At 68.9% G+C, this 26731-nt stretch overlaps 1 protein-coding gene across 11 annotated transcripts; it reads right to left on the reverse strand.

The window, feature by feature from the left end:
• Positions 1 to 1783: 1783 nt before the first annotated feature.
• Positions 1784 to 23859, reverse strand: CAPN3 (calpain 3). Of its 11 annotated transcripts, none has more exons than XM_039913944.1 (24): positions 23045 to 23859; positions 17513 to 17582; positions 16559 to 16731; positions 16034 to 16167; positions 14743 to 14911; positions 13599 to 13667; positions 11057 to 11140; positions 10505 to 10590; positions 10336 to 10413; positions 9803 to 9963; positions 9531 to 9677; positions 9105 to 9116; positions 8686 to 8894; positions 7814 to 7850; positions 6657 to 6668; positions 5288 to 5395; positions 4722 to 4799; positions 4404 to 4461; positions 3668 to 3732; positions 3296 to 3364; positions 3122 to 3200; positions 2896 to 3012; positions 2336 to 2394; positions 1784 to 2149 (listed from the first exon to the last, which is right to left on the reverse strand). In XM_039913944.1, exons 1-24 carry the CDS (start codon positions 23336 to 23338, stop codon positions 1896 to 1898), a joined length of 2622 nt encoding a protein of 873 aa, XP_039769878.1. In that variant the 5' UTR covers positions 23339 to 23859; the 3' UTR covers positions 1784 to 1895. The 11 variants fall into 11 exon arrangements, with proteins under 11 accessions (XP_039769878.1, XP_028934012.2, XP_039769876.1 ...); XM_029078179.2 differs by having other exon boundaries at positions 5288 to 5372; positions 9531 to 9700; positions 13524 to 13667; XM_039913942.1 differs by having other exon boundaries at positions 13524 to 13667; positions 16613 to 16731; positions 23045 to 23858.
• Between the last annotated feature and the right edge of the window lie 2872 nt (positions 23860 to 26731).

Genomic DNA, 26731 nt, shown 5'->3' on the forward strand with positions numbered 1-26731 from the left:
GGGCCCGGGTCGCCCCCGCCCTCTCCCCGCCCCCTCCGCGGGCGGCCCCCGTGCGGCGCGGCCGGAGAGGAGGGGAGGGAAGGGTCCGTGGCAGGAGCCGCTCTTTTCTACCTGCGTGCGAGCGCGTGTGCGCGTGTGCGGTTTTTACCGGACGCCGGGATGGGCGTTCCTGTCGTCCCCCCCCCCCCACAGCTCCCAGCTCCGGGATCTACGGAGAGCCCCGGGCGCTCGGGGACCGCCGTCGGCCCGGCGTCGAGCTCGGGGGTCGGTCCCACCACGTCCCTCCTCTCCGCGGGCCCGGGGAGAGCCGGAAGGGCCAGGCCGGGGCAGTTCCCTCCCATCTCCCGGACCTCCCCCCCCCCCCCCCCCGAGTCCCGGGAGCGGGTGGTCCCCGGCAGGGCCAGATCGGGTGCCCCTCCTCGTCCCCTTTCCCGGGTTCTCCTCGGGAGGGATGCGGCAGACCCCGGCGGGCCCGGTTTTTTCCGGCGTAGCGGGGCCCCGCTCTAGAGGAGTCAGAGGAGCGCCCGGGAACCAGGCGCGGGCTCCTCCCGTCCCCTCCCCCGGCCGTCCCCGCCCTCGGCTCCCCGGGGCTCGGATTTCCGGGCCCTCCCCGTCGGCGCCTGCCCCCGCCGGGGAGCTCCGGAGGAGGCAGGGTGGGGTCTGCGGGTCCGCCGGGGGCGGAGGACGGGATGTCCCGGGGGTCCGTGCGAGTTGGGCCGCGTTAGGGCGCGCGTCTCGAGGGGGCCGGGCGCAGGGACGGGGGCCGCGCCGTATCTCTGGCCCCCGTCCGCTGAGAGGGTGGAGGCTCTCGGGCCGAGAGCCGGCGGAGGGCGGGGGGGGGGCGGGCCGCGGGCCGGAGGGAACCTCGGTTTCCCCCAGGAGGGGCTGCCGCGGCCGGGCACCTCTCACGGTCCCAGGGCTCCGGTGGAGGTTTTGGACGTGTGGGTAGGGTGGGTGAGTGGTAGGGAAAGTAGCAGAGGATGTGGGGAAAGGGGATGTCCGCGGGGGACGACCTGAGCCCAGTGAGGCGGTCGGCGGGCCCACGGCCACCCGGCGTGGGAGGCCCCCGTCCCAAGCCCCCCCGACCGGAGGGCCGGCGTGGTTGGACCGGACGGGCCCCCTCTCCCCGGACGCGGAGCCAACCATCCGGCGGTGCCTTCGTCCTCCTTCCCCCCCCCCCCCCGGTCGGCCGGCCGCCCCCGGGGGCGGACGTGCGCCTCGGGGCGGGGGGCAGGCCGCCCCCCTCCGCCCCGACCCCCGCCGCCGCTTTCCCGCGGAGCCCGGGCCCCGGCCGGAGGGAACGGTCCGGCCCGGGAACGGGAAGAGGCGAGACGGGACGGGGGGAGGCCGGGCCGGAAGCGCCGGCGGGCGGACGGACCCGCCGAAGCGGGGGGACTCTGTACGACAGACGGCAAGAGGAAAATAAAGCCGACGTACTTCTACCCCTCTGCTCCTCCGTCGCGTTCGTGTTGACTTGTGAGCCGTCGGCGAGAGCCCTAGGCGGGCCCCCGTCCCCGGCCGCCCCCGCGGGAGAGGTGGACCTCGGGGCCCCGGGGCGGGGCCCCCCGGGCGGGGAAACGGACGCGGTGCGCAGGCTCGGGTCCGGCGGCCCCTCTTCCCCGGGGAGAGGAGGAGGCGGCGGGCCGGGCACTCGGGGGGCCCTCGGTCGCCTGCCGGTGTGGGAGTCCAGACCGATCCGTGCGGGGGTGAGCGCGGCGGTGCCGGGGGGGCGGCCTCCCGACCCCACGGAGCCGAGGGCGATGAGACTCGCGGGGAGCCGAGCCGCCGAGGCCAAACCGGGCGAGACTTTATTAGCTCCGACGCCCCCCGGCCCACCCCCGGGGAGGATGGGGGGGGGCGGAAGCCGGGCGCGCGTCGTGCCCCCCGCCGTGTCCTCAGTACCCCCCTCCAGGTCTCCTGTGGGGCGTCGGCGGGGGGGGACTTGCGGTCGCGACCGGCCCGGCTTTCCTGGCCCTCGCCCCCAGACGTGCCCCTCCGGTGGCCCGGCGGGGGGGGCAAGAGGATCGCCGGCCGCGGGCACCGGCCCTCCGGGGGTCTCGCGTCCGGCGCGGGCCGGAGGCGGGGAGCCGTGGAGCGGCGGCGGCGGCGGGTCGGGCCGGGCTCAGGCGTACATGGTGAGCTGCAGCCACTGAAAGGGGTAACGGGGTGGGGCGACCCGTGACCCCGGGCCCGCCCCGCCCCGACCACCCCCCCCCCCCCCGCCCGGGGCCGGCCCGAGGAGGGGACCGGCGCGCCCGGCCTCCGCTCCGGACCCCGAGGGGGCTTCCCCCCTCCGCCCGCAGAGGGGCGAGGGAGGGGAGGCTCTCGCCCTCACCTCCAGCACGTTGAGTTTGATGATGCCGTCCCCGTCCTTGTCGAAGGCCTGGAAAGCCCCTGCGCGGGGGGACGGGCCGGGGTGAGTGGAGCTCCCCCCCCCCCACGGTACCGCGTCCCCTCCCCGCCCCCGGACGGGGCCCTTAAAGCGAATTCAGCACGGCCGGGCGCCGCGCCGAGCACCGGGGCGGGTGCACGGTCGACGACCCACCCGGGGCCCACGGCCTTAATCCCCATCTGGCAGATGAGGGAACTGAGGCGCAGGGAAGCGACTCACCCGAGGCCTCCGAGCGGACGAGGGGGCGGAGCCGGGATCGATAATAACAATGTCGGTACTGGTTAAGCGCTCGCTCCGCGCGGAGCGCCGACCTAAGCGCCGGGATAGCCACGGGACGATGGGGCCGTCCCGCGTGAGGCTCGCGGGCCTCGACCCCGTTTCCCGGACGAGTGAAAGTGACCCGCCCACGGTCCCCCAGCTGCCGAGGGGCGGAGCCGGGATCCGAACCCGTGACCTCCGCCTCCCGGGCCCGGCCTCTCCGCGCCGCGCCGCCCGCCGCTTACTGAAGGTGCCCTCCAGCCGCACGAAGCAGCAGACGAAGCTGTCGAAGTCGACGTTCATGGACCTGTCGGCGTAGCGCATGGCGATGATGTCGTACAGCTGGCCGTTGAGGTGGAAACCTGCCGGGGTCGGGCAGGGGAGAAGTGGGGGGAGGAAGAGGAGGGGGAAGGGGAAGGGGAAGGGTGCCCCGGCCCCACCCCCCGACCTCCGCCCCACGGGCCTCCTCACCCGCGTCGTTGACGGCGTTGCGCATCTCGTAGCTGTTGATGGTGCCCGAGCGGTCCGTGTCGTAGCGTTCGAAGATTCTCTGGACAGGAGCTCCGGGTGAGAGGGGCGGGCGCGGGACGGCGCCCCTCCCGGCCTCCCCCCCGCCTGCCCCTCCTGCCCCCGCCGCCCCAGCACCTGCCAGCTCTTGATCTTCTCCCAGAGGTGGTGGAACTCCCGCAGGTTGAGCCGCCCGGAGCCGTCGGTCTGGAGGCAGGTCAGGGCCACAGGGGGACGCCGGGGCCGCGGGGGAACCTCCGCTCCGGACCCGCCCCCCCCCCCCCAGTCCCGCGCCCGCCCGCGCCCCCGGGCGGGGGTCTGGGCCCCGCTGCCCCCCGGGGAGGGGGGTGACCGGAAGACCGGCCCGGGGGGCGGCTCCTCCCCACCTCGGGTCGCCCTCCGGGACCGGGGCGGCCCCCCCCCCCCCAGCCCCCCGGGAAGGCGGCGGCCCGAAGGCCGAGCCGGGGCCGCCCCCGGGAGCGCGGTAGCCGGGGGGCCGGGCGCGGATACGTCCATGAGGGCGATCATGCTGCGGCAGGTCTCCAGCGTGAAGCCGTCCGTCTTCGGGTCCTCGTCTGGGGGAGGGGCGGGGGCGGTGAGGGAGGCGGGACGGCCCCTCCCCACCCACCCCGAAGAGGAGGGTCGGGCCACCCCGGGGGGCATCCGGCCGCCGTCCCGGGGAACGGTCGGGCCGGGGTGGCGGGTGGCCGCGAGGGAGCGGGACGGAGACGAGACCCCCCCCCCCCCGGAGCGCCTCCGTCCCCTCGCCCCCTCCTGCCTGACCTCGCCGACCTCCCGCCGCGACCCGGCCCGCCCGCCTCGCCCTCCTCACGCCGACCCGCTCGCCGTACCTCCGTCTCGCCCGTCTCGCCCGCGTCCTCCCTCGCCCTTCCTATCGCCCTCCCCGCCTTCAAAACCCTCCTAAAGACCCCATCTCCTCCCAGAGGCCTCCCCTGCCTTCGTTCCCCCCACTCCGCCTCCCTTCCGGGTTGCCCGGGTCCGTCTCCTTCCGAGCCCTTGACGTTCGCCCCGACCCCCGCGCCGCCGAGGGGCGCGTCTTTATCCTCGGCCGTCTTCCCCGTCCGCGACCTGCCGTCCGTCTCCCCCTCTCGACCGCGGGTTCCGTCGAGCCGGGGTTCGCGTCTACCGGCCCGACTCCGTCTCGCTCTCCCGAGCGCTCGGTACGGCGCTCTGCGCGGAGCGGGGGCCGGCAGGTGGAGCATTGGGGGAGGCGGTGGCCACTCACGCTTGTAGCCCACGGCGTTGAGGACGTTCTTGAGCTCGTCGGCGCAGATCTCCATGTCCTGCGGAGGCAGGGAAGGGGGCCGGGGCCACTCCGCGGCCGCGGGCCCCCCCCCCGGGTCCCGCCTCCCGCCTCGAAGGCCGCGGACGGGACCCCCGTGGGAGCGAGGGTGGGCGGAGGGGTGCGGGAGGAGCGGGCGGGTAGGGGGCGGAGGCCCTTCCCCTTAGTGAGGCGGGACGGTCCCCGGGGGGAGAGGGAGGCGCCCCGTGCGGCCAGGCTGGACCCGGCGGCCGCCGGCCGCCCCGGGGACCGATCACTCACGTCGCCGGCGATCTGCCGGAAGATGTTCCGGAACTGCTTCTGCTCGTCCGTCTCCTGGTCCGCGTGGCCCGGGGCCGGCTGGGGAGACGCCGGGGGGACGCCGTCGTGGGGCGGCCCGAGGGTCCCGCTCCCGACCCCGGGCCGGGCCCCCGCCGGTGCCCCGGGGCGCACGGATTGGGGCCGGGGCCGGAGCCTCCCGCCCCGAGCCGGACCCCCATCCCGGGCCGCGGCCCGCGGGCCGGGACCCCCGGCGCCCCGTACCCTCCGGCGGCGACCGAAGCCCGACCCGGCCCGCCGCGGGCGCCCGAGCGTTTCCGCGGCCGCGGGGGGCGAGGGCCCCGGTCCGCCCTCGCTCCCTCGGCCGCTCCACACCCCGGAGGCGGGGAGGAGGGGGCCGCTCCGGCCTCCACGGCTCCCGCTCCCGGCCGGGAATTCTTCCGCCCCGGCCGCCGGCCCCGCCGCCTTCCCCGGCGTGGGCCGCGTCCTCCGGCCCCGCCTGCGGGCCGGGCGGCCCTCTGCCCTCCGGGGCCCGCCCGCCTGGTACCCGGTGGCCCCGGGCCAGAAACCTGGGTGGGTTTCTCTGGCTTTCCAGAGCCCGCCTCGTCCTCCTCCTCCTCCTCGTCCACACTCAGCTCCTTGTTGCTGTTTGCTCTGTCGGACACGAAGACGATGGGCTGGAGAGAGGAGTGAGGGGGGGTCGGGGGGCGGTGGGGGAGCGGGGTTACCAACGGGGAGGACTCTCCCCCCCGCCGCGCGGAGACCCGCCGGGGCCGCGGTCACGGGTCGGTCGTGCGGGGTCACGGGGCGGGGTTACCGCCGGACACGCGGCGTGCCAACCCGGCTCGGCCGTGCGAGGGCGGGCGGGGAGCGCGCGCGTGCCGGCTCAGCGCCCCGGGCATCGGAAGCGTGCACCGGCGGCGCCCAAGGAGATGGGACCGGGGATGTTTTCCGGGACGTCCGTCCCGTACCCCCCCCCCCCCCCCCCCCCCGTCGTGCTGGGCCGAGAGGACCAGGAGCCCCGCCCGTGACCCCGGGCGGGCCCAAGCGAGGCCCGAGGCCCGTGTGGATTCGTTTCTGATCTCCGTGTTTCGAGGTGAGTCTCTCAACCTCTCTGAGCCGTAGCTATTTCATCCGTAAAATGGGGATTCAGCGCCCCTCGCCCCGACCCGGACCGGGAATCCCGTGTGGGAGAAGGCCCGTGTCCGACCCGATTGTCTCGCCTCCACCCCGGCACGTGGTAGACGCTTAGGGCTCCGAGCCTCCGTTCCGACGTCCGTAAAACGGGGGCGACGCCCACCCTCCTGCCCCCTTGCGCCGTCGGCCCTGACGACCTCGCCCCCGCCCTCGGCTCGTGGCACGGAGCAAGGCGACGGAGGGAAGGAGGCGGCCGGCCCCTCGCTCGGCCGCAGGAACGGCCCACCGTCCTCTCGGTCCGCGGCGTTTACCCGACGCCCGCGGGGCGCTGTGCCGGGGGCCCGGGAGCGGGCAGCGCCGCCGAGTCGGCGGACGCGTCCCCTCCCCCGTGACGACGGTCCCGGAGCCCGTGGGCCGAGGTTATCTGGCCAGCCGCCGTCTCTCTAGGCCTCCCGCGGAGGCCCCGTTGGGTCAGGAGGCTGCTTTGGGAGGGCAGAGAGGGGGACCCTCCTGCTTCCATTCCGGTCCCCGCGTGAGCCGGGCGTGAATTCCCTCCTCGCCCATTTGCTCGGACTCGGAAGGCCGGTGCGGCACAGGCCCTCGCCTCCACCCTCGGCCCCCGGGGTCGCCCCCCGGAAATGCCCCGTCCCCCCCCAGATTGGTTTCTCCCCGCCCGCGCCGTCCTCCGCCGGTTCCCCTCCTCAGCAGCAGCAGCAGCAGCAGCAGCCCCCGCCTCATGGCTGCCCCGACCCCGGACTCGTGCTCTCTGCCCCCCCCCGGCCCAGATCCTCTTACACCCACCTTGTGCTTTTTCTTTTTCCGGGGGGGAGGAAGGAGTGAAGAAAGCAAAGGAAGGAAAGGAGGGAGACGGGCAGGAGAAAGGGGAAGAGGGGTGACTCGGGGCTCCGCGGGCCGGGAGACCCTTCTCCGGCGCCCCCGGACCCTGCCCCGGACGGAGACGGGGGTCACGGGAGGCCCGCCGAGGGGAGCCCCCTCCCCAGAGATTGGCCCCCCGGTTTCAAGCCCGCTTGCCCCGCCTCGGGTCGAGACCCCGGCCCGCCGGCCTCCGGCCGGCCCGCCCCCGCCGACCGGACCCGGGCCCCGGGCGGAGCGACCGCACCGGGCCGGGGACGACCGTCCTGGGCCGCCCCAGAAAATTCCGGGGAGAGCGGGAGCCGGCGTGCCGCCGGCCCGGGGCAAACCCGGCCCCCGGTCGATGACATTCAAAGGGGATGCCCGGCCTAGTGGCTCGAACCCGGGACCCGGGGAGCCAGAGGGACCCGGGCTCCATCTAATCCCGGGTCCGCCGCCCGTCGGCCGCGTGACCTGGGCCAGTCCCTTCTCCGGGCCTCGGCTCCCTCGGCTGTAAGATGGGGGATCGGGACCTCGAGCCCCACGTGGGGAAGGGACTGTGGCACACCCGATTAGCTCGTATCCGCCCCAGCGCTTAATACCGTGCTCGGCACAGAGTAAGCGCTTAATAAATACCGTTCGAAACGGGGGAGGGCAGGTCAGGGAGAAGGAGCAGCTCCCTGGGGCGCGGGTTTGGGCTTTGACCCCCCCGGGGCAGGAGAGAGACGAAAGTCTCTCACTCGGAGCTCCGCCTGGGCCGAGCGGGAGAGAAACGGGCCGGCCCGGGGAAGAGCGGCTCCCGCCCCAGCTGAAAACCTCCCGACCCACCCGCCCGCCCCCCCGGCCGCGCCTGCGGTGGAGAGGACCCTCGGACGTCGTGCCCCCGCCTCAGGTAGGTCCTCGCCCTCCTCCAAGGGCGGCCGAGCGCCACCCGGCCGCTTCCTCTATCCGCCGGGCTCCGTCCGGCCCCGCCGTCCCGGGGGGGGCGGTCCCCCGGCCGGCCTGACCCCGGCCGGCGGCCCCACCCCCCACCCCCCGATCTCTCGGCCCGGCCCGACCCTCGCCGTCCCCGGCCCGGGGCCCGGAAGCCGCGGGGCAGCGCTCACCGGAGGGCGATCGACGGCGATGGTGTTCTCCGCGTCCCTGCCGAGACACCGGCACCGGTTGAGGGATGGACCGGAAAAGGCAGAGCCGGGGCTCCCGGCCCCGTCCCGCCCGGGGTCCTGTCTGGGCCGCCCCCAGCATTCGAACTCGGGGCCTCGGGCCGGGAACCCGGCCTCTCCGCCGCCGCCGGGCTGGAGTTGCCGTCGGCCTGAGCCCGGGGGGGGGGGGTGGGGGCGGTCGGGGCACGGCGACGGCCTCCCTCTTCCCTGCGGGCCTCCGGGAGGGAGGACGGGGGAGGGGAGGGGACCGGGGCACCCGGGCGGAGTCGGGCAGGGGGAAGAGGGTGACCGAGCGTCGCGGCCGCTCCCAGTGGATCACTGGGCCGGGCCGGGGTCGGAGGTTGAGAACAGCAGACACGGGGAGGCTGTAATAACGTCGGCATCGGTTAAGCGCTCACTATGGGCCGAGCACTGTTCTAAGCGCCGGGGTGGACACGGGGGAATCGGGCTGTCCCCCGTGGGGCTCGCGGTCTTCATCCCCATTTTACAGATGAGGTCACCGAGGCACCGAGAAGTGAAGCGACTCGCCCAGGGTCCCACAGCTGACAAGCGGCCGAGCCGGCATTCGAACCCATGACCTCTGACTCCCAAGCCCGGGCTCTTTCCACTGAGCCACGCCGCGGAACCGAAATACCCAGAATCGGCGGTGGCCACGCGCTGCCCGATTCCCCGGCCGGAGGGTCGGCGGGATGGCGTCGGGCCTGCCCGCCCCTCCGGGCCCCGGGGTCGGGGTCCCCCTCCTCGGTGCCTTCTCGCCGGGCCCTCCCCCCGGGAGAGGAGCCGGCGGGCCGGGCCGGGCCCGCGGGGACACTCACTCGGAGAGGTTCCTCTTCTCGGAGAAGACCCTGAGGATGAACTCGCCCTCCTGGTGGGGCTCGTAGGTGGAGGGCACGATGACGTACTCGCCGGGGGGCAGCCGGAAGCGCTCGGACACCTCCCGCATGTTGATGTAAGTCTTGCTGCGGGCCCGGGAGGCGTTGTACAGGAAGAAGTCCTTCTGCAGGTGCTCCTTGTTTCCTTGCATCTGACGCGGGTCGGGGCCGCTGGGTGCCGAGACCCTTCCCCTCTCCCCCGGCACCCACCGAGACCCCGCCCCCCCCCCCCCGGGTGCCGCCCACCGGTCCCGCCGCCCGGCCTCCGTGGGACCGGGCGCTCCAGCGGACCCGGGGCGAGCCCGGGCCGGAGTACGGCTCCCCCCCCCGATGTCCGACCCCAAGGGCCGCTCGGTCCTCACCTCCTCCGGCACCTACGGGAGGAAGGGAAGGAGGGGGTCGGACGGAGGGCCGGGGCCGGGTCGGGGTCGCGGCCGGGCCGGGAGGCGGTGGGGTACGGCGGGGGAGCCGGAGTCCCGGCAGTCGGAGGTGCCGGGTTCCGGCCCCCGCTCCGCCACCCGTCCGCTGCGGGGCCCCGAGCGAGCCGCTCAGCCTCCCCGTACCTCAGTCTCCCCCGCTGTAAACCGGGGGGGACAGTACCCGGAGCCCACCCGCGGGGATGATGCGGGGGGCGGACGGCCGACGAGTCCCGAAAGGCGCTTCGGCGACAGAAGAGCACCGAACGGAGACGCGGGTCGATCCCGTCGCGTCGGCCTCCCCCGAGCGTTCGGTACGGCGCTCCGCGCGGGAAGGGACCGACGGAAGGGGACGGGGGCGGGGGGCGGCACCTCGTAGATGGCGAAGCCGATGGTGAAGAGGTTGGCCCCCAGCTTGCGGTCCTTCCGTCGGTTCTTCTGCATCAGGGCCACGAGGAAGCTGCAGACCACCTCGGTGTCCTCGGGGTCGTCGTCCTCCTCCAGGAGCTTCAGGCGGTACTGAGGGTTGGTCCAGAACGTGTCTGCGTCCCGGGGGGCGGAGACGTGTCACCGGGGCGGACGACGGCCGGCCCCGGGTGGAGCCTCGAGGGGACCGGGGTGGGCCCGCGGCACCGCCCGCCTACCTGGGAAGTTGCGGCAGCCCCCGGCCGAGCAGCCCCGCACCCAGCGGCCCTCGTGGACGGACACCGTCCACGTCTGGAGCTCGTCGGCCTCCAGCGCGTCGGCCGTGAGGTTGCAGATTTCCAGCTTGGTGAAGTTGTTGGTGAAATCTTCGTAGGACATCCTGGGGCGTGCGGGGAGACGGGGGTGGAGCGGTCCGCGCCGGGGGGGGGGGGGGGGGGCGCGGGGCCGGACCTTCCCCTCCCTCTCCCTTTACCCCACGTTCCGGGGTCCCCGCACCGGGAGCTGCTTTCCCGGAAACCGGCCGAGCTCAAAGGCCCCCGTTCTCCCACGGATTCCGAAGCTCCTCCCTCCTCCCCCCGATTTTCCAGCCTTCCTCCGTTGTCCCCCAGGTTTCCCAGAGCTCCCTGGACAGCCCAGAGCCCGTGTGTTCTCCCTGGGATTCTCCGGAGCCTCCCGTTGCCCCCCCGGGCTCCTCGGAGGCCCCAGTTCTTCCCGGAATTCCCCAGAGCCCCCCACCCTCCCCTGGGCTTACCAGAATTCCCCGTCCTCCGTGACCTGATGCTGCAGCCGGGATTTCTCCTCCTCGTCCACGAAGCCCCAGTCCTTCCAGCTAGGGAGAGCGGGCCCGGGCGCTGGGGGGATCTCCGGGAAGGCCCCGGTCCCTTCCCCTCCGCCCCGTCTCCCTCCCGGCCCCCTCTTACCCGTCGCTCCAGGCGCCGTTCCACTCCACCTGGCCCCAGGGGTTGCGCAGCCGGACCAGCTTCGCCTTCTCCCCTTTGAACAGCGACTGGGAGGGGAGGCGGGGCCCGAGCTGTGGGGAGCCCCCCCCCGGGGGCCGGACCCCGGACCTCCTCCTCCCTTCCACCCCCCGGGCCGGGCCCGCGGGGAAGGGACGGCGCCCGGGGCCGCCGTCTACCCTTCGGGCCAAGCCTCCTACCCCCGCGGTCCGCCCCTTGGGCCGTGCCCCCCGGAGCGGCCGGCGGGGGGGGGGGGGGGTCACGGGACAGGAGGTCGCCCCGGTCCCTCGGGGGCCTCTCCCTTCTCAGGGTCCCTCTCCACGGTGGGTTTCTCCACCGGGCTCCCCTCCCTGCAAACGGGCAAGCACGGGACCGGCCGGTACGGGCCACCCCCTTCTCTCTCTGACCGGACGGGGTGGGAGGGCAGGGGAGGTGGAACCCAAGGAGGCCCCCCACCCCCGCCCGGTGCCCGCCCGGTGCCCGGCGCTGCCCTGCCCGGCTCTAGTCGGAGCTCACCTCCTCCAGCCCGGTGACGGAATAAGCGTGACCTTTGACCAGCCCGCAGGCCGCGCGCGTCTCGTGCTGCGCGACGACGACGGTCTGCGCGACAGACACCGGACGGGCTCGTCGGGGCCGGATCGCCCGCACCCGCTCTCCCCACCGTCCGGGGAACGCCCTCCTCTCCCGGGTCCCGACTCGTCCCCCCCGGGACCCCCGATCAGTCCCCATCGGTAGCGCCTACTGGGCGCGGGACACCGTTCTAAACACTCGGAAGGGCCCGATACGGTCGGCCGCCACGATCCCTTCCCTCACACGGAGCTCTCGGTCTAAGCGGGAGGGCAGGCCCCATCTCTGTTCCCGATCGGCTCGGCAGTTTCCCCTCCCTCTTGACAGGTCGAGGGCGGGAGGAGAATCGGAGGTTCGCGGGAAGGGAAGACTAGGCCCGAGACCGAAGCGGGCGCCGCTCCTCGTTCCTCGGGGGTGGGGGGGAGGCCTGGAGCCGCTGAGCGACCGGGCGGCGGTGGGCGAGGCAGGGTGAGTGGGTACGGCTGAGGGGGGAGCGGAAGGCTCCGGCTCGCCAACCGTGGGGGGCCCAACGCTCCTCGCCCGGCGGCAGGTTCGAGGGCCGTAGCGGCCCCCGGGCCCTGGGCCCGGCGGTTCGGGGGCCCGGGACCGCTCGGCCGCCGTGCCGGGCTAGGACGGGGGCCGGGGCGGGCCGGGTTATCGGTCCGGCGGACCGTCCTTGGGTGGTTCCTCACTCGAGGGGCGGCGCTTCGGGGGTGAGGGAAGGGCCGGGGGCTGTTGGGCCGCGTGGCCGAATGAGAAGCGGTGTGGTCAGAGAAGCCGCGTGGCTCGGTGGAAAGAGCCCGGGCTTGGGAGTCGGAGGTCAGGGGTTCGAATCCCGACCCCGCCGCTTGTCAGCTGCGTGACCGTGTGCAGGTCACCGGACCTCTCTGGGCCTCAGTTCCCTCATCTGCAAAATGGGGACGAAGACTGTGAGCCCCACGTGGGGCAACCTGATGACCCCGTGTCTCCCCCAGCGCTTAGAACGGTGCTCTGCACATAGTAGGCGCTTAACAAATACCAACATTATCATTGTTAGTGTAGAGTTGGGGCCTGAAAGCCAGAAGGACCTGGGTTCTAACGCGGGCCCCACCGCTTGTCTGCTGGGTGACCTTGGGCAAGTCACTCTACTTCTCTGTGCCTCAGTCACCCGCATGCGGCAGATGGGGGAATCGGGACTGCGAACCCCGTGTGGGACAGAGACGGTGTCCAGCTCGATTAACTTGTATCCAACCCGGTGCTCGGAACGGTGCCTGGCCCATAGTAAGGGAATAACAAGTACCGTCGTTTAAAAAGAGAAAACCGGGCGCTTTCTCCACTTTCTCCCTCCGCCCCTGCAGGGACCATTAACGGGGGCAGGAAGGGGAAGGAGAAGTTTCGGGATCCCCGGGGGGAGGGCGCAACACGGGAGTCCCCCATTTTGCCGCTCAAATTCCCCGAGCGTAGTGCCCTGCTGGGGGCAAACGAGACCTCCTCCTCTGCCACTCGTCAGCCGCGTGTGACCGTGGGCGAGTCGCTTCGCTTCTCTGGGCCTCGGTTCCCTCATCTGTAGAATGGGGATGAAGACCGGGAGCCCCTCACGCGGGACCACCTGATCGCCCCGCGTCTCCTGCAGGACGGTGCTCTGCGCCTAGTAAGCGCTTAACAAATACCGACGTAATTATCATTCTCCTCTGATGACCCCTCCAAACCAGTCTCCATCCTCATTCTCCGCATCCAGAGACGGGCCCCGAACGAGGGACGGGGGGGAGGCAGAAGGGCCGACCGGGCCGGGCCGGAGCTTAAGGGACGGGAATGCCGTCCCGGCTGCTGGACCGAAACGGTGGCGGGGAGGAGGGGCGGGGGGGGTCGCCGAGACCCTCGAGCCTACCCCCCTCCCCGCCGACAACGGCCCCCGGCAGCCTTGTTTCCCGAAGGCGGGGTCCGGTTCCGAATCTGCCCGTCGTCAAGACTCGCCCTCGAAGCGTGGGCTGCGGGCCGGGATCGGGGGGTCGGCTCTGACCCTGGCCTCCTCCCCGGCCGGCCCGGAGAAGCGCCGCGGCCTCACGGGAACGGCACGGGTCCTGGAGTCGGAGGGACTGGGTTCTAAACCTCCGCCCGCCCGGCGCGCGACCTTGGGCCAACCAGCCCTGCCCTGGGTCTCGATCCCTTCATCCAGATCGGGCTATTCGATACCTATTCTCCCTTCGACTGGGAACCCCGCGAGGACCGGATCGCCTTGCACCTACTCCGGTGCTCGGTACGGAGCAAGCGCCCGGCAGATGCGTCACGACGACGGTGATCGCGGTCTCGATCGGGACGATCGGAACGAGGCCCCAGGTGGCTCCCTGCCGCCGCGGCCGGAGAGGAGCCGGGCAACGTTTCCGAGGGTCCGGGGCGGGGAACCGGGGGGCGGGAGCGGAGCCGGGGCCGTACGAACCCGGGTCGGCCCGTCGTCCGAGCCTCGGGGGTCGAGGTCGTCGTGCCTCAGCCGGGAACTATCCATATTCCTCACCATGCGCTCAATCGAGTCTCCCATGCTCCGGCCGGAAGGAGACGTCCCGTAGGTGACGGCTGTACCGTCCTGGCGGGGAGGGAACGGAAGCGAGGCCGAGGCGCGGAGAAGAGGGAGGAGACGAGGGAGAGGAGGTGGCAAAGTGGGAAGGAGAGCGAAGGAGAGGGAGACACGGAAAGAGCCAGTCAGGTGAAGGAGGGGAGGGAGAGGAACCGGGAGCCGCGGAAGGCGGGCAGGAAGCGGTGAGGGAAGAGATGCCGCGAGAGAGGGGGACCGGGGGGACCTCGCCCCTCGGGACTTGCCGGACGGGCGGCCTCGGCGGGGGCCGTTGCCCGGGGCCGGGTGAGGCCGGGTGAGGCCGTCTTGCCCGGGACGCCGGGGAGAGGGGCTCGGGGTCAGCGGGGCCGGGTGTCTACCCGCTCCGTTGGTGTCATACTCTCCCAGGTGCCCAGTACAGTGCTCTGCACCGACCACGATGAGAGACGGGGCAGCCGGATGCTCTCCTCTGGCAGGGAAGGCCTCTGGGAGGAGGTGTGCCCCCCCCCCCCCAAAGCTTGGCGGTCGGGGAGCGATCGTCCCTCGGCTATGAGGCCGGAGGGCGTTCCGGGCCAGAGGCGGGACTTGGGCAGGGGGTTGGCACCGAGGTCGACGAGACGGAGGTGGAACGAGGAGGGTTGTCGCTGGAGGAGTGAAGCGTGCGGGCTGGGCTGTGGGGGACCCGGCCCGGCCCGGGGGCTTCGGCGGAGGTGACGCGGGGCAAGGGGGGTGCCCGCTGCCCGGGGTTGACCCCCCGAGCCCGAGGTGGGGGGGAGACCGTGCCGGGAATGACGCTCCCGGCCGCCCGAGCGTGATCCCCTACCGGCGGAGTCCCCCGTGGCCGACGGGGACCCCCTCCTGGAAATCCGGCAGAGGAGACCCCCGACCCGGCCCCCAACCCGACAGGCAGCGGAGGGCTCGGGCGGGGGGGGGGGGGCCGGAGCAGCTCTCCTGGAGTCACCCCCCCGCCCCGTTCCCGCCCCGACCCCGGGCGGCAACAGCGGGCTCCTAGAGCCGGCAGGGGACGACCGACGCCGGGGTGGAGGCGTCGAGGTCGGCAGGGAGACCGATCGTCCGCCCCCTCCCCAGCCCGCGGGCCGGCACTCACGTCGATGGAGCAGCCCATGAGCGAGCCCCTCTCGATGGCTTTCTTCATGATCTTGTACATGTCTCGGGGCGCGTCCTTGATCTCGAAGAACTCGGTCACTCCCCCCGTGAAGTCTTCCATGGCCTCGGTGGTGTTCCCGCCCTTCAGGGCCTCGTAGGATCCGTGGAGCCTGGGGGGAGGCGCGGGACGGGGAGGCTCGGCCGGGCGAGGGGCTCGACCCCCTCGCCCACGTCCCGCCGCTGGAAGCGGCGTGGCTTAGCGGACAGCCGGCTCGGGAGTCGGCGGTCGTGGGTTCTAATCGTTCATCCGCCCGTGCAGCCGTATCCCTTGAGCGCTTACCGTGGGCGGAGCGCTGTACTGACCGCTCGGAAAGAACGGCTCGGCTACAGAGAGCGACGGTCCCTACCCGACGACGGGCTCGCGGTCTAGAAGGGGGAGCCGGAATCCCGGCTCCGCCGCCTGTCGGCTGTGTGACTTGGGGCGAGTCGCCTCGCTTCTCCGGGCCTCAGTCCCCTCATCTGCCCGAGGGGGATGAAGACTGTGAGCCCCACGTGGGACCACCTGGTTCCCTCGTATCTCCCCCAGCGCTTAGAACGGTGCTTGACTCGTAGTAAGCGTTTAACGGGTGCCGTCGTCGTCGTCGTCGTCGTCGTCACCTGGGCTCTCCCCCATTCAAAGCCTTATTATTAATAATAATGGTATCCGTCATGCGCTCGCCTATGTGCCAGGCACCGCACTGAGCGTTGGGGTGGATTCCCGGCCCCGCGTCCCAGGCTCACGGTCTCAATCCCCATTTTCCAGATGAGGGAACTGAGGCCCAGAGAAGTGAAGCGACTCGCCCAAGGCCACGCAGCAGACAAGGCCCATCTTAGCGAAGCCCGTCTCCTCCAAGAGGCCTCCCCTGACCGAGCCCTCCTTTCCCCCTCGCCCCCTCCCTTCTGCATCGCCTTGACTCGCGCCCCTTATTCATCCCCCCGCCTCCCGACCCCACAGCGTTCATGGCCACATCTGTCCTTTATTGATTTCAATCCGTGTCTGTCTCCCTGTCTGGACCGTAAGCTCGGCGAGGGCGGGGAACGTGTCCGCTTGTCGTTCTGTTTTACTCTCCCAAGCGCTTAGCGCGGCGCTCTACGGCGCTCTGAATGAAGGAATGAACCGACAGGCCACGTGGACCGTACCGAATCACGGGGCCGGGCGGGCAGGGGAGGTCTCCGGGGCCCACCCTACGCGGGAGCCTCTCGGCCGTCCCTCCCTCCCGCTCCGGCCCGGCGAGCCCCAGCTCCGGCCTTACTTGGCGTAGGCCTTCTCCAGCAGGGCGCTCCAGAACTCGTTGCGGTGGTTGGACTTGGTGAAGACGAGCTGGTTGTTGTAGGTCGGCAGGCAGTCGTCGATGACCACGTCCACCCAGTCTCCGTAGCGCCAGAACTGCCGGGTCGGGGAGGGGGCGGTTGGCGCCGGGACGATCGCCTCGGGCCGGTCCCCTCGGCGGGGGAGCGTCCCCCTGCAACTTGGATCTGCTCCCTTTCTCCGCCCCTCCCTTCAGCCCCGTCCCTATCCGTCACGTACTTATTTCCATCAACGCGCCTCCCCCTCCGGACCGTAAGCCCGTCGTGGGCAGGGGACGTGTCTACCGACTCCGCCGAACGGTCCTCCCCCCAGCTCCTAGCACGGCGTTCTGCACCCATTAAGTGCTCCGTAAATACGCCGGACTGACTGGGGAAGGACGGTGAAGCAGAGACAAGGGGGCCCGCTGGCTTCAAGAGGGAATCGAAGGCCGGGGCCAGGAGTCAATCGACCGCGGCGCAGCGCGTAATACCGTGCGCGGCACGGCGCTAAGCAACGCCGTCCTCGCCGTCGTCGTCCTCATCACCTGGAAGTGGAAGATCCCGGCGTAGTTTTCGGTGAAGGTCTGGTCGTGGGGGATGACACGGAAGAGCAGGCGCTCGTTCAGGGTCAGGCAGGCGATGGCCGCCAGGAACCAGCAGTCCCCTGGGGGCGAGGCAGAAGGGAGGTCGAGGCAGCGGGCGGCCGGGAGGGGGGCGGCGGGGCGGGGAGGTCTCCCTCGCCCCCTCCGTTTCCGCTTCCGCGCCGAGCGACGGTCGGATGGCCGCTCCTCCCGCCGTCGGTGCCCCCGGCCCGCCGCCTCCCCCTGGCCACGTCTCCCCCCCTCCTCCGGGAAGCCTCTCTGGGATTACTCCCGTCGCCCAGCTGCTTCGACCCGACGCTCGCCGGGGGGTGTTCATATTTACGCATCTGTACGACTAATGTATTCACCCTGACGTTATCTGTACCGCTCTGCCAATCAGTGGGTAAACTGGTTTCCTCTGTTCTCCCTCCTGCTCCAAAAAATGGTCTCTGTCTCGCAGACTCCCCCGTTAGAACAGAATTCTGCTCCCGGCGGACGGGAGACGGGTCCGGCTTCCGCTGTATTCTCCCAAGCCCCCGGGGCTGTGAGCTTCCTCGGGTCAGGGGTCGCGTCCTCTCCCTCTGTTAGACCCTCCCAAGTGCTCTGCACGCGGTAAGCTGCGAGGGCGGGGATCATCTGTCGAATATCTCCCTAGCGTCGAGCGCAGCGCCGTGCACAGAGTGGATTGTAAGCGCCCCGAGGGCGGGGCTTGTGTCTCTCCCCTGCACTGTCCCTCCCATGCGGTGGGTACGGTGCTCGGCCCACGGTCGATACTCTCGAGGGATAGAGAGGGGTGCCGGGAGCCGCAGGAGGAGGGCGTGGGGAAACGGAGGCAGAAGCAGACGACCCCGGGGAATTTCCTACCTAAATCGCCCTGGCAGATATCCATTCGGTTGGCTCCGCCGATGATGAACCGGGGGTTCTCGCAGATTTCCTGGAGGGGCCACAGTGAGACGGACTGGTAAGGAATTGCTTCCCCCCCTCCGATGGCTGTGAGGGAGGGGCCCCGGCAGTCGACCAATACCGATGATAACGGTTTTCGGTAGGTGCTTACTGGACTCCAGGCACGGCACAGTGCTCCGCACGCAGCAGGTGCTCAATAAATGACATCGATTGATGGATCTGACCTCTGCCCACGCCTCGAGAAACAGCTCGTCCCAGTGAAAGAGCCCGGGCCTGGGAGTCAGAGGACCAAAGGGGTTGGGGGAGCGTCGGAAGGGCGGAGGGAACACCTGCTATTCCTAGAACGGAGACCTGAAGGCATTCTTATAATGGATAGTCGGAATAATGATGGCATTTTTTAAGCACTCACTATGTGCCGGACGCCGTACCGAGCGCTGGGAACCTAGAAGCAGCATGGCCTGGTGTAGGAGAGCAAGGGCCTGGCGAGTCAGAGGACCTGGCTTCTAATCCCGGCTCCGCCGCTTGCCTGCTCTGTGACCTCGGGCGAGTCGCTTCTCCTCCGTAAAATGGGGGTTGAGACCGGGAGCCCCATGTGGGACAGGGACGGCGTCCAGCCCATAGTAAGCGTTTAACGGATACCGTAAGAAAGACCCTCCCGCCGCCCCCTCGGAAACCTGCCCACCTTGGGCCTCTTCCACACGGCTCGCTTCCGCTTAGCGGTCAGGCCCCGCTCCCCGGGACCAGGCGGCGGGTCCGGAGGGCGGCGGGGTCCCGGCCCCCCAACCTCGGCGGCCGAGCCGGGGAGCCCTCCCCGTTCCTCCGCTCCCTCTCCCGGATCACGCGGTCGCGGAGGGATCCCCCCCCCCCGGGAGGTAGGGCGTGGCCGGGCCCGACCGTCGGAGGGTGGGTGGGTGGGTGGGTGTGCGAGCGTGAGGGGGAGGGCGGCGGGGACGACCCCCTCCTCCGGCCCTCGGTCCCGCCCCGTCGCCCACCTCCGCCGGCCCGGGGGCCGGGGGACTTCCCGCCGCCGGCGGGGGTCCGCGAGAGACGGGGCCCTTGGAAGCCGTGGGGTTGACCGGGGGAATTCCCCACGCCGGGCGGCCCCTCGAGGGTGAGCCTCGGAGCCGGGGGGACGCCCGGCGGGGTTGGGCACCCGCCTCGACGCCAGGCGTCCGCGACCTCCCCCGCTGGCCGCCAATGGGGCGCGGGACGTCGGCCGCTCTAAACAAACCGCGTGGCTTCCCCCCGGCGCCCCCGATCCTATAGAGGCGGTGAATGCGTAGGAGGAATCTGCTCGGAACCATTCACTGTCTGGGGCTTCTCCTCTTTCCGGCCCTGGGCCCCTGAAAGAGCACGTGCCCCAGCTGCAAACACCGGGGCCCACGGAGTTCGGCCTTTAAATTACGTAGCGTTAAGTTATTCGTTTATATTAATGGCCGTCTCCCCCTCTAGACCGTTAGTTCGTTACGGGCAGGGAACGTGCCGGCTGATTCTGGCGTATCGTGCTCTCCCAAGCGTTCAGTTCGGTGCTCTGCACGCGGTAAGCGCTCGGTAAATACGACCCAAGGACTGACTGAGACGTACGAGGGATGCGTTTGCCCAGGTCGGACCCGACCCGGGGCCCTGCCGGGCCTGTCTCGGGGCAGTTCTTGTTGAGCTCCTCAGCGGTACGACCGGACGTGTCCGGACCTGCCCGGATCGGATGGAGACCGAGGTTTGAGGAGAGCCAACCGACTCTTCCCAACCGGCTTGTACTGACCCCCTTCCCCCCCCAGCCTGGGCCGACGGGTCTTCTAGGCCCCCAGAGAGAAACGAAGGAAGCAAAGGTCACGCTGGGACCCGTAAGCTTCCGGCAGCCGCCCGTGGGGTTGTCTCCGCGGTGACGTCAGAAGGGCTCGGTTCCTTCCTAATCCCACCAGTCCCTACGATTAGCCCCTCCAAAGCCCCGGAAGCGACTCGGTCTCCCGCCCACGGGGGCCTCCGGTCCCCCCGGCCTCCGCCCCCGGGCTCGGGGAGCAGCCCGGCGCCGGTTCGATGCCCACGGGGGCCTCCCGGGAGAGACCGGGTAGTTGGGCAAGTCACTTCACTTCTCCCTGCCTCAGTTCCCTCGTCTGTAAAGTGGGGATTGAGACGGCGAGCCGCACGTGGGACAGGGACTGTGTCCAACCCGATTTGCTTGTATCCGCCCCAGCGCTTAATACAGCGCCTGGAACATAGGAAGCTCTTACGGATGCCACATTTATGACCATTTAGGTGCGCCGGGTTGCCCGGTCGGCCTCGGTCGGTCAGTGGTGTCTATAGAGTACTTACCGCCCCGAGCGTCCAGGAGAAGACGGTAGGGTTATAGCCAACCTTACGACGGGGTTCGGGGGGAGTGGGTCGATATAATATCAGTTGCTGATTACCAGAAAGGGGTCTGCTCAAGGCACGTATTTATCGAGAGACCCCCAACCTTGCCCAAGCTTGAGGTTGCTCTGGGGCCTGTCCCTTTAAGAAGGGGCAGAGCGGAGGGGGTGGGAACGGGAATGCCATTTGGAAAGAGGCGGAGAAGGTCTAAATAACAGGCCGGGAAGGGCAGGTGGAAGATCTGACGATCTGATTCCCTCGTCCTCCTCCTCCTCCTCCTCCTCCTCCTCCTCCTCCTCCTCCTCCTCCTCCTCCTCCTCCTCTCCTCGTCCTCCTCCTCCTCCTCTCCTCGTCCTCCTCCTCCTCTCCTCGTCCTCCTCCAAAGAACGGAGGGACTGGGAAACGGCTGGCGGGATGGAGGACGGGATTAGGGAAGGAAACAAGGTCCAGGAAAACGCCGGAAAGGTGGCCAGGGAGGGGAAGGGCCATCCGGCGATCAAATGTGTGTCCATATCCGTAATTTATGGGTTTTTATTAGTGACTTTCTCCCCCTCCAGACTGTGAGCTCGCTGTGGGCGGGGAATGTGTCTGCTGATCGTTATATCGTCCTCTCCCCAAGTACAGTGTTCTGCACGGAGTTAGGGCCCAATAACTATGACCGACCGACCGACTAATCCCTTCCCACCTGTCCCCCGGTTGACGTTGCCGCACCGCAAGCCCGCAGCTGCCCCGCTCTCGGCTTGGGTTGCCCTTGGCGGGTTGAGACGGTGGCCCCCGTTGCCTTCCGGCTCCAGAGGTGGGCCTTAGTTATGAGTCCCGGTGGGGGAGGCTGCTCTAGCTGCCCCGAGGGAATCCACTGTGGATTTTTTTTTTTTTCACGGTATTCGTTAGGCGCTTCCTATGTGTCACGCACCGTTCTACACGCCGGGGCAGGTACGGGTCAATTAGGTCGGACACGGTTCCTGTCCCGCACGGGGCTCGCCGTCAAAGTAGGAGGGAGAACGGGCGAACTGAGGCATGGATGGGTTCAGTGACTTCCCCAAGGTCACCCGGCAAGCATTTGGCAGAGCTGGGATTAGAACTCAGGTCCTCTGACTCCCGGGCCCGGGCTCTTTCCACAGGGCCGTACTCCTCCTAAGCTTCCAGTGCTCAGTACAGTGCCTGGAGTGTAGTAAGTGCTTAACAAATGCCATCGTTATTATAGATCTAGGTAACCACCCTTTCTGGTTAGGGGCCGTCTCTGCTGGACCAGCAGACTCGGCCTCAGGGGTCGTTCTCAACCCACGGGGGTCGAAGAGCCCGGCTCTAAAGGAGGCAAAGCGAACGGGCCTGGGAGTCGGGAGACCTGGGTTCAGGTCCCGGCTCCGTCACCGGCCTGCTGCGTGACCTCGGGGAAGTGGCCTGACCTCTCTGGGCCTTTGCTATCTCATCTGTAAAAAGGGGACAAGGCGGACTGTGAGTCCCGCGGGAGACAGGGAGGGGGTCCTCTCCAACCACAGAGTCAGCACGAAATGAACGCCATCGGTATTCCCCAGGACTCGGCGTGAACCTTTTCTTTTTAACGGTATCTGTTGAGCGATTAGTACGTGCCGGGCCCTGTACTGAGCGCTGGAGTAGATGCAGGCTCATCACGATGGACACAGTCCCCGTCCCACGTGGGGCTCACAGTCTTCATCCCCGTTTTACAGATGAGGGAACTGAGCTCTGAGGTACCTCAGCAGTTATCACGACGATAGCGAGTGAACGTATCGGCCCGCACGGCCCGTGGCTCTAAAGCCAAATGTTTTTTTTTATTTTGAAACCAAAGAGATAGATGAGTAAAAACCCGTCTTCCTGGCTTACGGGCTAAGGAATATGAGTCAGCGACTCCGATACCGGTTCCGAAATATTACAGTCCAGTGAGCTGTGAGCTTCTTGAGGGCCGGGAAAATGTGTCTCGCGTCTATCGGACTCTCTCAAGTGTCTAGGGCGGTGCTTAAGCCCTCAGTGGATGCTCAGTGAGCATCGCTTCACGCCCACTGATTCTATTGTAGTTTCCCAAGTGCTTACTTAACAATAACGGCATTCGTTAGGCGCTCAAGATGTGCAAACTCCGAGCCCGGTGAGGGACGGGGACCGTGTCTGACCTGATTAACCCGTATGTACCCCAGCACTTAGAACAGTGCTTGGCACGTAGTAAGCGCTTAACAGACACAAAATATTAACAGTTTGGTGCTCTGCGCACCGCAGGCATTCGATTAACTCTTCTGATTGACCGACCGACCACTGACTGCTTGGAGAAAGAACAGGCGGTGCTGGCCATCCTGGGAATTTAGATTTTCTTCCCGCTGATCTCAGGGCGGAAAACAGAACGAAACTCAGAAGCCCGGGCAGTTGAGAAAATGCCCTTGACTGGGGAGAGATGTCTCCAAAGCAGGCGTTACTTGACCCCCATCAGTCAGTCAGTCAGTCAGTCGATCATATTTATTGAGCGTTTACTGTGTGCGGATCCCTGAACTAAAGCTTGGGAGAGCACAATACAGCAATAAACAGACTCGTTCCCTGGTATTTGAGGTCTTCCTGTGTGCACGCCACTGTCCTAAACACTTAGAGAAGCAGCGTGGCTCAGTGGGAAGAACAGGGGCCTGGGAGTCAGAGGACCTGGATCCTAATCCCGGCTCTGCCAAGTGCTTGCTGTGTGACCTGAGGCAAGTCGCTTCACTTCTCTGTGCCTCGGTTCTCTCCTCTGTAAAACGGGGGTTCAGTCCTCCTCCTTAGACTGCGAGCCTCACGGGGGATGGGGACCGTGTCCGACCTGATTAACTTGGAACTACCCGGGGGCTTAGAACGGAGCTTGGCGAGTGGTAACGACTTCACAAGTACCGTGACGATGATTACTATCATTAGCGGGGGAAATGCGTGAAGCCCGGTACGGTTCTTTCCGGAAGATAAGGCGGCGACCTCGGCCTGGGAGAGTCAGACCCAAACCCGGTGGGCGAAAACCAGCCCAGCAAACCGGGGGCAGGGAAACGGAGGTCCTGATCCCTCTTGCAGCGGACCGCGGAGACCGGACGAAGCAGTCCGTCAGCCGGCCGGGCCCCGACCGGGCAGGGAAGGAGGGAGGGGAGGGGGCGGGGGGACGGAGCCCGTGGTCTGGATCGCACTCACCGGGGGTCTCTTCCAAACAAACTGGATGGGGAACTTCTGGCTGTAGAAGAGCGAGGTCTCGTCGGGAGGGAAGTCGGGATCCAGGTAGAGCCCCTTCTTCTCGAGGCAGGTCTGCCGCAGCTGGTCGAAGGTCTTCGCCTTCACCCCGATGATGGGGAAGTTCCGGCTGAGGATGGCCGAGTAGATCCCCCCGGGGCCCGGACCCCCCGCCTCGGCGCTGGTGCCGTGAGCCGAGGCGGGGGCCGGCCTGGCGCCCGTCCGCCGAGCCGCGGCGGGGTCGACGACCACCGGCATGGCGGGCCGGCGGCGGCGGCGGAGAGGGCAGGGTCTCCCGCGGGAGCGAGGGGGAGCGGCCCCGCGGAAGGGAAGCGACGGCGAAGAGGAAGTGGCCGCCGGGCTCTCCTCGGGGCCGAAAGGCCCCGATCAAGAGTCGAGCTCTGACCCCGGCCGGACCCCGGCCTCGGGTTCGCCCATCCTCCGGAGCCCCCGAGGGTCCCGGGCTCCTTCGCCTGTGGCCAGGTGTTCTTCCTGACCGAGAGACGGGGGTCCCGGAGAAACTTGGATCTCCGGGACTGCCCTGGCTGCAGATTCTCCTGAGCGAGAGCGTGTGTGTTAGTGACAGCGTTCTAGAGGGGCTTGAGCCGGGAAAGCTAAAAATAAAACCCAATGGGGATGAGGAGATGGGCCCCCACCTCCTTCCTGTGTAATACTGGGTCTTGGTAGAGCGGCGACCGGGCCGGGTCGGTGGTGAATGATCAGTGCCGGCCTGTGTGGACACCCAGCGCTGGCACCGACGTCGGGAGACCGTCGAGTCCCCCCCGCCCCTCCCGCCTTTCTTTTTCACCTCAGGCCCAAACGGACGAGTCTCCTGGGCCCGACGGGCCCCCCCCATCTCCCGGGCTCCGCTCACCCCCAGAGCGTCGCCGGGATTGAAGCGAGTCGACCTCCCGTCCGGAGAGACCATCCGCGTGACTGGGGGCAAGTCACTTCGCTTCTCTGGGCCTCGGTTCCCTCATCGGTCAAATGGGGATGAAGACCGTGAGCCTCAAGGGGGACAACCCGATGACCCTGTATCTCCCCCAGCGCCTAGAACGGTGCTCTGCACCTAGTGAGCGGTTAACAGACACCAACACTATTATTGTTAGCGACGGGATTTTAGATCCCCCAAATGCAAGGGGATCGCCGACGGGAACCCGAGGACGAAGGTCAGTCCTGGCCCGGTCCCCCGGATGTCCGACGTTGGGAGTTCCTGCCGCAGAACTCCCCGGGGCCCGGACCGGCTCTCCAGCCGAGGGTCTCTCTCGTCCTGGGAGGCCCCCCCACCCCCCCACCCCGAGGCCGGTCGGCTGCCTGCTCGCGTTCCCCGTCTGCCGCTCACCTCCACGGTGAGATCGGGTATCGGCCTGGGTTGGCAGCCGGTGGAGGCGGCGGGCTATTCTGGGGTTGGGGGGCGGGGTGGGTGCACCCAGAGACCTCTGAGCCGGGGATTGAGTGACTGCGGGAGTGGGAGGGGTTTTCCCGGCTGGGGGCCGGGCCGGGCGGGGCGGCGGGCCGGGAGGGGGTCCCCCGCAGTCAGACCGCGCTCTGGGGCTCCGTTCCCGAAACCTCGGGGCCTCAGCTCCCTGACTCTGCCTATCCCGGGGAGAGGGGGGAGCGGGCCGGGGGTGGGGAACGTGGGCGGAAGCTGCGAAAACAGGAAGCTGTCCCGCCCGCCCGTTCCCCAGCCCTGGCCGGCAAGGGGAAGCGGCGCGGCCCACCGGGTAGAGCACCGGCCTGGGAGTCAGAAGATCCCCGGTTCTAATTCCGGCCCCGCCGCCGTCTATCCGACGTGCGACCTCGGGCGAGTCGCTTCGCCTCTCCGTGCCTCGGCTATCTCATCTTTAAAACGGGGATTAAGACCGTGAGGTCCGTAAGGGACGGGGACCGGGTCCAACCTGAGTCGCTTGTATCCACCCCGGCGCCCGACACGAAAGAAGCCCTTGACGAACGCCACAGTTATTGATACCGTGATCGATCATAAAAAACCCGGGGGTCACGGCCGCAGGCTGGCCCGCTCCCTGCTGACAAGACAGAGACTGGCCCCGGGCGGACGGGCTCTCTCTGACCTCTCCATCTCGTACCCTTCCCCTCGCTGCTGCGGGCACGGCTTCTTCCTTCTTCTGGGGGGGGGGGCCGACTGGTTTTCCATCTCCTGCTGACCCCCGCCGGAAAATCTTCTTCTCGTGACTCCCCGGTAGCTTGACTCCGGTGACCTTTGCTTCTCAAACCACTTCTACTCCGGGCGAATTGACCTACTCGCCCCTGGAATGGATCCAACTCTCTTCTCTCCTCTCTCCCCTTCTCTCTCTCCGGGCTCTTCTGGAACGTCTCTCGCTGCCCCGTGGGACTCTGTGAGAAGCGGCGTGACCGAGTGGATAGAGCCCGGGCCGGGGAGGCAGAAGGAGCCGGGTTCCGATCCCGGCTCCGCCGTTTGCCCGCCGTGCGACCTCGGGCAGGTCACCTCACGGGGCCTCATTTCCCTCATCTGTAAAATGAGGATGAAGACGGGGAGCCCCATGGGGGGCAGGGACTGCGTCCAACCTGATTAGCTTGCGCCTATCCCGGCGTTCGGTACGGTGCCTAGCACACTGTAAGCGCTTAACGAATGCCGTAAAAAAAAGATTTCGGTGCCTCGAAATGATACGCCGTAATTATGGCATTTGTTAAGCGCTTATTACGTGCCGAGCACTTGTTCCGAGTGCTGGGGCGGGCACAGGGTTGTCAGTCTGGACAGAGTTTGTCCCGCACGGGGCTCATGGTCCAGGTAGGAGGGAGTGGATTTAATCCTCATTTAATAGACGAGGAAACTGAGGCGGGGAGAAGGGAAGCGACTTGCCCACGGTCACGCAACAGACAAGTGGTGGAGCTGGGATTGGACCCCAGGTCCAAAGGTCACCTACTGGGGACTCCCCCCCTCACTTGCCGACTGACCAGCTGGCAGAGGAATCTCAGCGTATCAGTCGCCCCTTCTCAAGCCCCCCAGGACCCAACCACCTTTGGTGAGCACCGGCCCTGCCTCGGTGCGATGGCGAGGCAGGTAGATGGTGCCCCTGCCCGCTCTCTGCCTCTTTTTTCCCAGAGTGGCGATGCTGGCTCGTGTCAGCCCCGCTCTGGTTCTCCCGTCTTTTCTAGAACCGTCCGGGGTTTGCCCCCCCGGGGGCCGGGGCCCGGGGGGAGGTGCGACTGGAGCTGGACGTGTCCGCTGGAAGACTGGAGCTGGGACGTGTCCGCCCCGGTGTCCCCGTCGATGGAAATCCTAGAAGCGGAGCGGCGTGCTCGGTGTCCGCCTAGGAATCCCGTCACCCAGAAGGCCTTCGGAAGAAACCGCTGACCGCGGGGCGAGCGGTAGGCCGCCGCGGATGGCCGTTCGCTCTCCCTGGCCAAACTAGTAGACTCTCCGTGGCCAGGTCCCGGTTGACGTGCTGCCCTGTCACTTGGAGGGAAGCCAAATCATAAAAATAACCCCGGAGGCCTCGGGACACGGTCCCGACTCTTCGGAGAGCCGGGGGGGAGGAGGGGGATGACCTTTCCGTTTGCACCGGCCGACGACCTCGGACTGAAGGATGACCGTTTCGGAGGCTCCGGACCGCTTCCTCCTTAACGCGGAGAGCCGCGGGAGGGGGAGGCAGAGCCTCCGACGGGATCCGA

The sequence above is a fragment of the Ornithorhynchus anatinus genome, chromosome 13, assembly GCF_004115215.2.
Source record: "Ornithorhynchus anatinus isolate Pmale09 chromosome 13, mOrnAna1.pri.v4, whole genome shotgun sequence".
NCBI classification, from domain to species: Eukaryota; Metazoa; Chordata; class Mammalia; order Monotremata; family Ornithorhynchidae; genus Ornithorhynchus; species Ornithorhynchus anatinus.

What these genes read in the sequence shown, in the direction of transcription:
- CAPN3 (XM_029078179.2), bottom strand. Translation starts at nt 23,338, where the DNA reads ATGCCGGTGGTCGTCGACCCCGCCGCGGCTCGGCGGACGGGCGCCAGG. An exon ending in CGGACGACGGGCCGACCCGG is followed by an intron (nt 11,141 to 13,523) that starts GTTCGTACGGCC and finishes TCTGTCGCGCAG; the next exon opens with ACCGTCGTCGTCGCGCAGCA. An exon ending in TCAAACTCAACGTGCTGGAG is followed by an intron (nt 2,150 to 2,335) that starts GTGAGGGCGAGA and finishes TACCCCTTTCAG; the next exon opens with TGGCTGCAGCTCACCATGTA.